The following is a 14,929-nucleotide window of genomic DNA, read 5'->3' as shown; positions in this document are numbered from 1 at the left end:
TATGCCAGCGCCATCTGTTGAAACTCTCTCTCATTGATTGCCTTTGCTCCTTTGTCAAAGTTCAGTTGACTATGTTTGTGTGGGTCTATTCCTGGACTTTCTGTTCTGTCCCACTGATCTGTTTGTCTATTTGTTCAACAATGCCACTCTGTCTTGATTACTGTCCCTTTAAAGTAAGTCTTGAAGTCAGCTAGTGTAAGTACTTCGACTTTGTTCTTCTTCTTCAGTATTGTGTTAGCTATTCTGGGTCATTTGCCTCTTCATATCAACTTTAAAATTAGTTTGTTATTATTCACAAAATAACTTGCTGGTAATAGGCTTGCTTTTTAAACTAAGAATTTTGCTTTTTAAATTGAGATATTTTTATATTTGTTCCTATTCCAAGGCCTCTTCTTTTTTAGGTGATCATCAACATTTTTGTTAGCCATTATAAGAAAATAATTATTAGAATTGTATGGTACTTCGTTATATTTTTAAATATAAATCTATACATAAATACATGCATGTATGTATATAAGATTGTGACTATAAAGTACTAATTTTTATTGTTTAAGACCAGTTCTTGGGGTTGAGATGGCAGCAGGCTGCTTTCACAGACTCCATTGGGGTCTATCTAATTTTTGTTTGTTTTAAAAATATTTGTGAGGTTAAATACTATTTTTGTGGTATTGGCCTGTTTTATGCTTTGTACCTTGTTTATTCATGTCTTTTGTCCAGTTTTCAGTTTGGAGATGTGGGTCTTTTTCTCATTTTATTAGAGCTTTGTAGATGGAGGCAAAAGTGATTAACCCTTTAAAAGTAATTTTTGAAATTTGATTTTTTTAATGCAGATATTTGGAAGATAAGTCTTTATTTGGATGCGAAATACAGGTTTTCCTTAAACTTTCAGCTTTATTGGCAAATTTCTTTAAAAATATATATATATATCTACACTAATAAAAGAGAAACATGCAAATTAACTGCTACTCCGCCACTCCGCTACACCCACAAGCCACGCCCACCAGCCAATCAGGAGCAAGTATGCAAACTAACCCAACTAAGATGGCGGTTAAGCCTCAGCCAGAGGCCTTAGGCCTGGGCAGGGGCGGAGCTGGCGATGGGAGGGTCTGGGGGTCCCCTGCCCAGGCCCCGAGGTTTTAAGCCTGGGCAGGGGATGAGCCGGGTATCTGTGTGAACTACAGAGGAAACACCTTTTCTGACCACTCATTGGCTAAGCTCCCTATATGCCACTGGTAATATTCTTAGTAACTTGGGTAATAAGAATCCAAGAAGGTGATCTAGGGTTTTTCCACCACACTCCTGGAGAAAAAAACAAAGGTCTGCTGGTGGAGGGCTAAGAAATGTCATATCCTGCCCTAGCCAGTTTGGCTCAGTGGATAATGCCTTGGCCTGCCGATGGCAGGGTCTGAGTTCAATTCTGACCAAGGGCATGTACCTAGTAGGTTGCAGGCTCCTCCCTGGCCGGGGCCCAGGTCAGGGCTCATGCAGGAGGCAACCAATCAAAGTGTTCCTCTCACTTTGATGTTTCTCTCTGTCTTTCCCTTTCTCTTCCACATTCTCTAAAAATCAATGGAAACATATCCTCAGGTGAGGATAAAAAAAATAATAATAAAGAAAGAAATGTCATATCCTATGAAAGACACATCTTGAAAATGCCTAAAGAAAGTTGTCATTTTTTCATGGTGAAGGGACTGGAGTCCGTGTTGATGAAAACACCTTGGTGGCTGCGGTGACTGGCAGTGGCTGCAGCAACGGGGTGATGGAGCTGGTGCCTTCCCCTGATCAGCCCGGTCACCCCCCACAAAGGGAGGCCAGACTGCGGCTTAGGCCCGCTCCCCAAGGGGAGCAGGGAGCGGGCCTAAGCCGTCAGTAGGACATCCCCTGAGGGCTCCCAGTATGTGAGAGGGGGCAGGCTGGGCTGAGGGGACCCCCCCCCCCCCGTGCATGAATTTCGTGCACCGGGCCCCTAGTATATATAAAAAAGCCTAAGCAACCTTTACGACAGAACAACCGGAATAACTGGTCGCTATGACACACACTGACCACCGGGGGCAGACGCTCAACGCAGGAGCTGCCCCCTGATGGTCAGTGTGTTCCCACAGTGGGCCAAAATCGGCAGTCCGACATCCCTCTAGGGGTTCCGGATTTCAAGAGGGCACAGTCCAGGCTGAGGGACCCCAACCAGTGCATGAATCCTTGCACTGGGCCTCTAGTATGCAATTATGATAGTTAGTTATTTATGCTTAGTTTATGTTTATGCTTTTTCTGTAGAAGATAGTAATGGTGAGTTATTTGAGAGATCAGTTTAACTAAAGTTTTTTTTTTCCATTTTGAAGATACTGTTCAAAGGCTAAATATCAATTTAAAAGTTTATACTTCATCAGAGTCTAAACTTTAAGTACTTAGGTCTATCATGTGACTTCTTGGTTAGTTGCATTTATTGTAAAGTTAAATTCAAAGAAACCTTTGTAACTGTTAGGATCTCATGAATCTTAATTAAAGACTTACACATCTTCATTAAAGGAAAAAATATATTTTGTAACTGCTTACATAAGTCAGCCTTGAATATGGTTCATCTTCATTTTTATTTCTAAAATATGTTAAAATTCTGGAAACTGAGTAGCCTTTTTTAATGATTTCTTACGATTGTCCAACATAATAATGATATAAAATATAGCGTATTCTTAATGTTTCAAAATATTTTTTAATTTCAGATCTCTTTTTTTCCACAATAACATTTGTTAATAGATTTTCTTCTTTATAATACACAATGTTGGATCATGGAACAGAGTAAACAAATAGTTCATTGTTTAAAATAGTGTACACTGTGTTCAAAGGACTGTGAATTTTTGAATTGTTCTTATATAATTTCAGTTCTGTAATATAATATATTATACTTTAATTTGATGTGATGCAAAAATATTTGAGGTGTAATATTAACAGTTTGTAATATTCTTTAGATTATTATTATTTTTAATAAAAATCATGTGTGCCTAATTTTTAATCTTAAGCTTGGAGGGACATACTCTATTCTGTGAAAATATTAGTAAATAAAGATAATGAATAGGGCATGAAAGGAAGCCAAGTGTTTGGAACTTCTGTCTTTCAAAAAGATTTTTAAAAATTTATAAATTATTTTTTTCTGAACTGTCTGCCGTAACCTGACTTTGTATTACTTCCTGGAATTTTCTGTTGAGGTTATCACAGGTCACCTTTCTGTATCTTGATATGTACTGTGTTTGGTAGAGTAGGTTGTTTTAGTTGACAGAATAATTCCTTATGAGTTTGGAATGTATGTATTTAGAGCAGCGGTTCTCAGCCTTCCTAATGCTGTGACCCTTTAATACAGTTCCTCATGTTGTGATGACCCCCAACCATAAAATTATTTTCATTGCTACTTCATAACTGTAATTTTGCTGCTGTTATGAATCGTAATATAAATATCTGATATGCAGGATGTATTTTCATTGTTACAAATTGAACATAATTAAAGCATAGTGATTAATCACAAAAACAATATGTAATTACATATGTGTTTTCCGGTGGTCTTAGGCGACCCCTGTGAAAGGGTCGTTTGACCTCCAAAGGGGTCTCGACCCACAGATTGAGAACCGCTGATTTAGAGTAAGCTTATTGTCCTGTAGTTATTTAGACACATACACAGAGACAGAAATGAATAATTACATGCTGTTTCCCTTTTCAAGGAGGGGGTTACATATAGGACAGCATATGATAGGGCAATATCCATAGATCAGGTTGAGGTGGGGAGTACAATCTCTCAAGTTTTCCATAAAGATTCTAGGGCGAAGGGGATGACATAAGGCCCAGTGATGACGAACCTATGACACGCGTGTCAGAGGTGACACGCAAACTCATTGTTTTGGTTGATTTTTCTTTGTTAAATGGCATTTAAATATATAAAATAAATATCAAAAATATAAATATTTGTTTTACTATGGTTGCAAATATCAAAAAATTTCTATATGTGACACGGCACCAGAGTTAAGTTAGGGTTTTTCAAACTGCTGACATGCCGAGCTCAAAAGGTTTGCCATCACTGACATAAGCTGTAGTTAGAGAATGTGAAGGGTCTGTGTTATGCAGTAGGCTGGAAGAATGAGGGAAGGATAAACTGTAGATAGAAATCCAAGGTAGGCTGCCCAGGCAGTCAAGAGAACAGAACAGGTAAATATAAACAACATGCAGTGGTGTGCATTCTTTTTGTGCCACATCTGGCGCAAGGTACTATTCGCCAGGCCCAGTGTCATCCCTCACTGAGTAAATGGCACCACTGTCCTCTGAGTGACTCAGATAGAAATACGGAGTCATCGTTCATTCCTTTCCCTCACCTTGATATCAAACCCACTAACACATGGCAAATCTCAAATCCTCTTCCTTCTCTCCTGTGCCACTGCCCGCCTCTTAGCCCACGCTGTGATCTCCCCTGGGTTTATGCAGTGGCTTCCCTGATTCTATATTTGCCCTCTTCCAATCCAGAGGATCCAGAGAGGTCTTTTAAGGAGAGGCCAGCTTCTATCCCCCTGCAAGTTAATATTTCACACAGAATTACAATTGCATTTAGAATGAAATCTAATTTCCTTATCAAGGTCTAAAACTTTGATCCCTGACTGATAATTCTGACTTCATCTCACATTGCCTCTCGCTGACTACATCCCTTGAGTTCAGGCCACACTAGTCTTCTTTTTGTTTCTCAAACATTCACACTCAGCATTGTGCTTTCTGACCCTGATGCTTTGTCTTGTTGCCTCTTTTTCATCATTTAGATCTTAATTCAAATGTAGCCTCTTCAAATGAGGCCTTTGCTGAGCATGCAAAGTAGCATATTTCAACTCCTAACCCCATCTCTGTTTCATTTACTCACATCTCTTTTATTTCCTTAATTGCATGTGACTTTATTTAGAATTCACTTATTCAGTGCCTATTTATTGTATACCTAGTATATGCCATGCACTGTTCTTGGGGTTCATCAATGAACATAAAAGACAAGGGAATCCCTGTTCTTATGGAATTCACATTAATAGGGTAGAGAGAAAAACAACACATAACAACCATGTAGCTAAATTATAGTTATGTTGGGCAGTGTTAGAAGGCAGCAAGTATAATAGAGAAAAATAGAGTATGGTAATACAGATTGGGAGATGTGGAAGCAGGTCAGAGGTAGCATGCTTACTAAGGAGGGTGGTTATGGTAGGCCTAATTAGTTGATTACTAAAGTAGAGTTCTTTATTTTTTTCTCTTAATTTTAGCTTCAGCACCAGTCAGCAAAGTGAATAAGTACTGTACTTCTTCCAACTTTCATTCCACATTGGGGAAAAAGAATATCATCATGTCAAACATTACGATTGACCCAGATGTCAAGCCCGGTGAATATGTCATCAAGAGCCTCTTTGCAGAATTTGCTGTTCAAGCTGAAAAGAAAATTGAAGTTGTAATGGCTGAACCCTTGGTGAGTAGAGCTGACCTAAAAGTCTGAAATATTTTCTGGATTTTTTGTATTAACCAATACAATACAAACTTTGCAAATAATATACCTTGAAAAAAATATTAAAGGAAGCCAATCTGAAAAGGCTACATACTATATAATTCCAACTATATGACATTCTGGAAAAAAGCAAAACTCAAAGACAGGAAAAGATCAGGGGTTGGGTGTGGGTGGAGGAATGAATAAGCAGAACAAAAGGGTTTTTAGGGCAGTGAAAATATACTTTTATGCTACTACAGCGGTGGGTGCATGCATTAAACATTTGTCCAGGCACATAGATAATAGAACACCAAGAGTGAAGTGAACTGTGACGTAATCAGTGGACTTTGGATGATTAAGATGTGTCAGTGTAGACTCATCAGTGGTAACGAATACACCACTTTGGTACAGAATATTGATAATGGAGGAGGCTATGCATGTGTGAGCAAAGTGTGTATGGGAAGTCTCTACCTTCGGCTCAATTTTGCTGTGAACTTAAAACTGCTCTAAAAATAGTCTTAAAGAATTTAAGGGATGGGTTAGTACCGTAGTCCCCCTCTCCCATGGGGGGATAAGTTTCAAGACCCCCTATTAAATGCCTGAAACCGGGAATAGTACTAACCCCATACTGTATATACTTTTTCCTACACATACAGTGGCTGTGGGACCACACTGTTCTGCCTCTCCACTCCTCCTGACGGTCTCTAGGTGGTTTTTCCTGTATGTCCTTAGTTATAGGACTACATGATGATTGTTCTATAGTTGTTATTTTGATGGGGTCTTGAGAGGAGGCAAGTGCAGTGTTTACCTATGCCGCCACCTTGAGTGAAAGCCCAGCATCCGCTTTGATAAGTTGCTGCAGGTCACAAAAGAACAAAATTAAATTTTACCAATGCCAATTGTTGAGACAGATAAAACCTAAGAGAAAGTAAAGGAAAATCTAGACTATTCTGAAACTTAACACCCGGCTTCAGCAATTTTCAACTTGCATAGCACATTTTTAAACACTTTATCTATTTTATATAATACTAGAGGCCCGGTGCACGAAATATGTGCACGGAGGGGTGGGGGTGGTCTCTCAGCCCAGCCTGCACCCTCTCCAATCTGGGGCCCCTCGGGGGATGTCCGACTGTCAGACATCCCTCTCACAATCCAGGACCGCTGGCTCCTAACTGCTCACCTGCCTGATTACCCCACAACTGCTCCCCTGCTGGCCTAATCGGCCCCAACTGCCCTCCCCTGCCAGCCTGATCACCCCCAACTGCCCTCCCCTGCTGGCGTGATCGCCCCCAACTGCCCTCCCCTGCTGGCTCGGTCGCTCCCAACTGCCCTCCCCTGCTGGCCCGATCACCCCCAACTGCCCTCCCCTGCTGGCCTGATCGCCCCCAACTGCCCTCCCTTGCTGGCCTAATCGCCCCCAACTGCCCTCCCCTGCCAGCCCGATCACCCCCAACTGCCCTCCCCTGCTGGCCTGATCGCCCCCAACTGCCCTCCCCTGCCAGCCCAATCACCCCCAACTGCCCTCCCCTGCTGGCCTGATCGCCCCCAACTGCCCTCCCCTGCCGGCCCGATCGCCCACAACTGCCTTCCCCTGCCATGACCTGCCTTCTCTGCCAGGACCTGCCCCTTCCACATGAGGTGGCAGAGACACTGGGACTAGCCTCCTCCGCGCCGCGGGACCCCCAGGCCTCACCGTGCGGAGCAGCCGCCAGGCCCCGCCTCTGCTGTGTGTGCGGCCATCTTGTGATGACATCACGCGCGAGGGCCACCTAGGCTTTTATTAGTATAGGTTTTCTAAATATCACCATGTGATGTCCTATCAGCTCTCAAAATACTATATTCTTAAAGGAATTTTAATTTTGAAATGTGGAGATCTTGAGAGCTAAAATATTAAAAGGAAATATGAGTGAAATTACCTAATTTGTTTGAGTCTCTAAATGATATTTCTGTATCTTTCTCCTTTCTTTTACTTCCAATGCCATTCGTACTGTCCTAGCTTAGGGTCAGGTTCTGTCATATTAGACCATTGCAAGAGCCTTCTAACTGGTCAGAAAGTGGTCTATTTCCTTCCCATTTTTCTTATTTTAACTGGACTTTTCTTTATCTAATACACACAATTATCACTATTCTGCTTTAAAAATCTTGCTCACTTTTCATTGTTCTGGAATAAATTCAAGTTCTTGTTGGGTCATTCCAGCCTCTTTACACTCTTGTTACAGTTTGCATAATGTCTCACGATTCTCTTATCCTGATGGATGCTCTGTTTTTTAAAAAATATGTATTTTTATTGATTTTAGAGAGGAAGGGAGAGGGAGAGTGAGATAGAAACATCAATGATGAGAGAGAATCATCAATAGGCTGCCTCCTGCATGTCCCACAAACTGGGCATGTGCCCCGACTGGGAATCGAACCTTGACTTCCTGGCTCATAGGTCGACTGACCACTGAGCCATGCTTGTTAGGCTGTGCTCTGTGTTTTAAAGCTCTACTCATCCTTTGAATTTCCCATACATTCCCTTTAACATAGTGATTCTCCTCAAGCTAAATGAATCTTTGTTTTACCATAATAATTTGTTCATACTTCTATATTCTGACATTACCTTATTAGTTGTTCATATGTTTATCTCCTCTGACGTGAGCTACTTGATACAAAGAGCCAGGTCTCACCTTCCTTTGTATCTGCAGCACTGCCCATGGTAGCTGATTGGCAGGAGGTACTTAGTAAGGATTTGTATTTTAAGTTGACTGTAGCCTTAAGAACTTTGCTGTGATGTGTGCCCTTGGTTTTTCTAATAAAACAATGTTAACAGAGCTTTTCATAATTCTTTCAGAATACTAGTCTGATGCTGACTATATTTATTCATTCCTTTAATACCTAATTTCAGAGACATCTGCTTGGTAATCTAAGGTGAGATTATAAAATTATGGTGAATAGTGGTGAGGATTCCATCAGAAAAAAGGTGTTTCTACCCCATCATCACACTTTGGGAGAAGTGCTGTCTGAGCTTACTCTTTCTAACACTCCAGGAAAACCCCCAAAGTGGTGGTCTCCTGCAGCCACGGACAAACACAGGCTGAGAAAATCCCTATCATATTTTAACAGATTTTACCCCCTGCACTCGTATATACCAGCATCATTTCTTCTTATCAGATCTCTTGCCAGCTTTGTTTCATGTATGTCCAAGTCTGAGTAAACTGAAAATACATTTAATATCATATTGTCACAATATTTTTATTATAGCTTCAAGTGCATTTATTGTGATTTTATTTATTTTGAAATTTATTCTGTATCCTCTTAGGTAATACACAGCCATCCAAGAGGACTCTCTTGAATTCTCAAATGAAACTCTTGTAGGGTCACTTTAAATAAAGTAGCACCCATGGAGGTTACCAGAAAAAAAAAGTAGCACAGTTATAAATGGCTTTTGCTAAAAGAATTTAATCTATCACTAAAATGAGAGAACGGGCCTTTTGATTCTCATTAGAAACCATAATAAAAGGAGGTTAAAGAGGCCGAAAGATGGGAAGATTAGCTGAGCTTGACTTTTAGCCACAATTTCATTTTTAGTTTGGAAGAAAGATTCAGGAAGGAAGGGCAATCATTGATTGAGGATAGCAGCTTGCAGACTATGCAATCCAATACCTGAGGCTCCTTTCTTCCTAAAAGGTGGTAGATCAATCCTGGGTAATGATCCAGGCGTATCCAAGCTCATCTGTTAATCTTTTAGATTGCCAGTGACTAGAAAAGAAAAGAGGAAAAAGCTTTAAACAGTCACCTGCTGATTTTGACTTTAGGCCCAGGATTTTTACAACTCTGCAATTTCCACTATGTTTTGAGAATATTAAATATATATGCACTTTTAAAAGATTTTCTGCTCTCTGTATGATCTCTCCTTTCCTCCAAACTACATTTTTCTGTTAGTTTTGTCTTCTCCTCTCATGTTTATTGAAACATATTTTTAATTGTAGGAGAAGCCTTTGTCTAGATCTCTCCAGAGGGGTGAAGATCTTCAGTTTGACCAGGTATGTCAATTTTAGGGGACTGTTTTATTTTTTTCTGAAAGGAAAATATTTGTCCTACCAGTCTGATCCAAATATATCTAGTATTAAGAAATTCCCGTATATCTAGATTCAGCCTGTCGTTGGTAGTTTGTTTATTTAACAAAACAAATAGAATGAACTATGAACTGTGAACTTCATAATTCTTAGAATGAGCTGTGAACTTTATTGATTTCTGCTCATTCAGTATTTTTAAATGTTTTACTTTTCACTGTTAATCTCTTTGCTCTGCCCTTTTAAATTTTCTCAGAAAGTCTCCAATTACATCCACCAATCTTTTCTTGTATATCAATTCCTGCAATTTCTGCATAATAACATTTTACCTTGTAACATTTATTTTTTCCTGTTGGGGCTGTCAGAACCTTTACAGAGAAGCATCCAGCCTACTTCCCTCCCTCTTTACCTCCTCGAAGCAGAGCTGGAGATGAGGCCTCGGTCCTGGGGACGATCCCAGAGAGCAGGCTTGGGCAAGTGAAGCGGGGGGAGGAAGAACTGATGGAAGGGAGCACTTGAGAGGTCTCTGCTCTGGGGGCTCCATCCTACCTCTGAGCCTTACACAGATGTCCCCAGAATTGTCTGTCTGCAGCTCCCATCCCCAGTGGTTGAGGGCTGCCCCAAGAGGCATCAGCTACATCCCACCCTCACACTTGTGCTTCTAGCTGTGCTTGTGCAAAGGCCAAGTGGAGCCTCTCTGTGTCAGAAAGCAATAGAAGCTTGAAAAGATACACAGTGACCAAAAAATTCCCCAGCCCCCTTTATATAGAATGCTGATGTCTAAAAATTAGTGTGCTATTTCTCTAATGTTAATTCTTTTCTCTTGCTGAGATTGTGTTGCTCGAGTGTTATTTTTGTCACAATTATGTGTGCTTAATAATTGTTTTACTATATGTTGATTGTTTGCAAAAACCAATAACCTGGATTAGCTTTCTGTTGCCATCTAGTATTCCTGAGTACTTTTCTCATAATTATATATCTAGGAAATAGATTTTAATGTTCATGAGTACACTTGATTAGATAACGATGGCTGGTTAGAATTACTTGGTGGATACATACCGTTTCTGCATCTTGCTCCAGTGTTGCTGAGTCTAAGTAGCACCTGTATTTTACTACAGCTCCCTAGGTAATTCTGATGCATACATACAGTGGATAAATAGCTGCAAATCTAAGAAGAGACCATAAACAGGAAGCTAGTCCTCTATTATAGTAGTAACCAGATCACCTCATATAATGCTTTTCACATCTTAATGCCACTACAAAGGTATTACTACTAGTAACTACTAATTATTAATGTATTATTAATAGATTACTTTAAAAGTATTTAGATTGTTTATAGCTTAAATTCATATTACTAATGATGAATGAATGAATATAAAATCAGAATTAGAAATCCTGTTAAACAAGGTTTTAAGGAAAATTTCCATATGTTTTCTTATGTAATTGATTAACAAAACTATACATGATCATGCATCATAGCTTGATTTTTTTTCACAATAAAAAGCTATGTGTGCTTTAAACTGTATTAATATACATTTACAGTAGTAGATGGTGTTTTATTGTTCCTTCATTATTAACAGTGAACCATATCCTCCTTTTAACAGAGACGGTTCATTGTGAATAAAATATAAATTAAAAATAGTTACTTAAAATTAGAATCATGTTTTACTTTAATTCCCTATATTAGACACTATTTACCTGTCAAATTATGGTAATTTATAAATAGAACCCCGATTAAAGGAAGGCAGAGATAATGAAAAAGAAAACAGCCTATGCAATCAAATAAGCCATTGCTTTTTTTTTTTCTACTTTCCTGGATGAAGTACATTCTGAAGTTAGATGATGAATATAAAATATTAGGAGAATCTAAATCTTCATTACTAGAGTTATCATGTTATCTTCATTAACTTATACTTCCTGTAATCCTGCAACTGAATGAGACCTTGAGTATTCCTGTTTTTTAGTTAAGAAAAGCCAAGTGAAAATTGTTGTGCTATATGCTGATTTAAGAATATTAATTTAATGAGCAATGAGTTGAGTCAGATACAGAATTTCTTATGAAGAGAGGGTGTTTTTCTTGGGCTGCTCAAGATGAGGTGACTTTAGGGACTGCTGATGGTAGCTGGTGTACCTCTCACCTCACTACAGGCAAGCTGCCATCATTCATGAAATGGATCTGATATTCACCTACAATACAGGTAGTTTTAGAGGTGCCTCAAATTGGTAGCAGTTGTTCATCTTACTACATTATCTTTATGCTGTCCATCTATATCAGCGGTTCTCAACCTGTGGGTCGCGACCATCGGAAAACACATATAGCATATCAGATATTTACATTATGATTCATAACAGTAGCAAAATTACAGTTATGAAGTAGCAACGAAAATAATGTTATGGTTGGGGGTCACCACAACATGAGGAACTGTATTAAAGGGTCTCGGCATTAGGAAGGTTGAGAACCACTGAATATTCTAAGCTATAAAAGCTTGTGTACAACACATTTTTAATGTTTATTTGTATCACAAATTGATTATTTAATTATAATTTTGTTCTGTATCATAGCAGTACAGAGTAAATTTGAGCTTTTCCATACTTCTAACAATATACTGTAGTCTTCGTTGTTTCTCTATCTGTTTATCAAGTCTAGTGGCAACATTTTAGAACCTTTTGTTCACATGAGGAGAGAGGAACTGGGCAGGGGAAGGAAGTAGAAGTGTTGATTTTCCTCACATGTTATGCATAATAGTCTCCCAGAGGTACCCATGTGTTTAATCAGGGATGTTATTGGTGATCATGTGAGGAGCATGTGGAGGCAAGGAGAAGGTAGAAAGCCTCTGAACTAAACAGAATGGATTTGGGTGAATTTTGATAGTGGGAGAAACCCCGTTTACTGCTTGACTATATCCCCAGCTCTCTCTCTCTCTCTCTCTTTTTTTTTTTTAATTTTAAGACCTATTTACTGCTTTCAGTTGCTCTGTTTATTCTACTATGTTTACTCTAGAAGTGCTTATTATTTTTAAGTGATTGCTAATAGTTACTAGCATGGTTCTTTGATGTGGTATTTTATCTTCTGGCATTGTCTTGTGTTTTCAGTTGATAAGCTCTATGAGCTCCGTAGCAGAGCACTGTCTCCCTTCCTTACTTCGCACCTTGTTTGACTGGTACAGACGCCAGAATGGAACTGAAGATGAATCTTACGAGTATAGGCCTCGATCTAGCACAAAATCTAAGGGGTAGGTGGCTCATTTTCCACTGTTCTGGGATCGAAGCAATTCCAGTGAAGGGGGTGATCGTGTTATCAACTGGAGATGGTTATTATTGGGCTTCTAAGCAATAACATTGATTCTTTTTGTTCTGAAATGGTAGTGAGGGGAGAGGATAGTCCAAGCGTAACCTGTAAACCAGGTAAAGCAGGTGCAGCCATACAGTGCTCATCACTGGGACTAGTCGTACTAAACCAGATTTCGGGAGTGCCATTTCAGTAATTGTGAGGAGCTTTAATAATCATAAAAGAAATTAAGAAAATATTCAAAGAAGGTCCTGTTCACATGGACCAAGGATGTGATACAGGATGACTGTCAAAACCCCGTGTTATTTACCATGACACCCTTTTTGGTGCTCAAGTCCAAGAACACGTCTTCTCCTTTTTCAGATTTCCTAGGGAGATCTTGGCTTTAGTAAAACATCCGTCTGTGTTCAGGTGATGGCCTATGGTTTAGAAATGGACTTGAGTAGATGCCACTTGTGTTTTTTCGTCTTAGATTTGTGAGAAACTTACCTGGCACTGTAATTTCTTCCGAAGAGTTATTTTTTTGGTTTCAGTTCTTAATAAAAATATACTAATCAAATATGAAATAATGTTACATTTTCTAAATGAAATTTGAAATACTTTTCTTCCTTTTCCTAATTTTTTAGATTAGGTTTAATTTCTGACAGATATAATAGTGAAATGCGTGTATAGATTCCTAATTTACAAAAGAGAGGAAATAAGAACATGTAATATATACAGTGAGTTACTAGGAAAACTTGTACAATTGCTGTAGAACACCATCCATATTGGGAACTCAGTGAATAATTTGAACTAGTAGCCAATACCTGTTTTAAACTTACATTCTTCATGCAGTCCTAACTTGGGCTTCTTGTTTCAGGGATGACCAGCAACGTGAAAGAGATTATCTTCTTGAGAGGAGAGACTTAGCAGTAGATTTCATTTTTTGTTTAGTTTTAGTTGAAGTTCTAAAGCAGGTAAGTGCTGTTATTTCCGTGAAGTTGTTATTTCTGAAAAGTCTGTTTTTCTTATTTTGCCTTGATGTTTCAGTTACCTTATTTAGGATGTATTGTCTAAAACTCTGGTCCACATAGACTGCATTCCTATAATTTAATTATACCTGTTTCAGTTGCCTGAGGCCTTCCTTTCCTGTACCTGTCACTTCGTTCCTTTTATGTTTGTATGCCATCCAAGACATGAAGTCATGTTAGCAAAATGGAGCTGAATAGAAATTTGTGTTACAAATGGGCCGTTAGCTGCAAATATAGTATGCCTGTCATTCACCTACTTCAATCTTTTTTTACTTCCACTTTCAAAGAATTTCTTTTTCTAAGCCCTCAAGCCTGCATTTCAACATGTAATAATTTGTGCAATAATAGTTGAGGGATGGGGATTATTTGACAAGGGTAAGACTGAGTTGGCAAAGATGACCCATAGATTTCCAGCCATGCACATTGTAGTATTTGGGAAAAATTTAGGAAATCTAAAAGAAAAATTATATTTTGCATATTACATGTTTGGACAGGGAGTTTTCTATGTTATGTAAAATCAAATAGAAGATATAATGTGGTAATGAACAGGAAATGAAAGATATAAAAATTGATAGACTATTTTTTTGACATAGCCAATATAAAAATAATTGGATTGTGTAATCATTTATACTTTGCCTTTGTTTTTTTTATAATGTCTGTGCAAAGTCATTGAAATCTGAATATCTGAAATCTGCAAATAAAATAATTAAAAATCTGTAAAATGAAAAAATGAGTTAGTCACGGATAAAATCACTTTAATTTGTACCCATCCTAAAGGTTTTTAGTGAATGTGGGATAGAAATTTCTTCTGGGAGTTGTGCTGACAAGCCAGATTTCCTTTTTGTGACCTCCCAGTTGAGCTGGGATCGTAAGACCCTGCGGTAACTAGGGATAAGAGGAGCCCTGGCCACACAGCATGAGTGGGCTTTACTGGGGCTCGTTGTGGTTGATCCCTAGCCTCTCATGTGAGCTAATGTAGCTCATTTAAGTGGTTTGGTAACCAGCATCTGCACTTCTTTGCTTAGTTAAACCGTATAGGGTTTCTCCTTCCAGCAGTGGATATCGCATACTCCCTACACTGACCTTCAGGACTGAT

The 14,929-nt window shown here is 38.9% G+C and overlaps 1 protein-coding gene across 10 annotated transcripts in view; it reads left to right on the top strand.

Annotated features, from left to right (window-relative positions):
* The window catches only part of FRYL (FRY like transcription coactivator), a 232,292-nt gene that overhangs the window by 101,491 nt on the left and 115,872 nt on the right, over nt 1–14,929 (top strand). For 9 of the 10 annotated variants that reach the window (XM_023764804.1, XM_023764802.1, XM_023764805.1 and 6 more), the window contains 4 exons: nt 5,268–5,467; nt 9,451–9,504; nt 12,628–12,767; nt 13,683–13,779. In XM_023764804.1, the coding sequence (XP_023620572.1) occupies nt 5,348–5,467; nt 9,451–9,504; nt 12,628–12,767; nt 13,683–13,779 (411 nt within the window). In that variant the 5' untranslated portion in view covers nt 5,268–5,347. Of the gene's footprint in view, nt 1–5,267; nt 5,468–9,449; nt 9,505–12,627; nt 12,768–13,681; nt 13,780–14,929 lie in introns of those variants that run through there. The other variant, XM_023764807.1, reaches the window with a different exon arrangement.

This window comes from Myotis lucifugus, unplaced genomic scaffold, assembly GCF_000147115.1.
Source record: "Myotis lucifugus unplaced genomic scaffold, Myoluc2.0 scaffold_349, whole genome shotgun sequence".
NCBI lineage: Eukaryota > Metazoa > Chordata > Mammalia > Chiroptera > Vespertilionidae > Myotis > Myotis lucifugus.
This window is presented reverse-complemented; position numbering and strand designations above follow the sequence as displayed.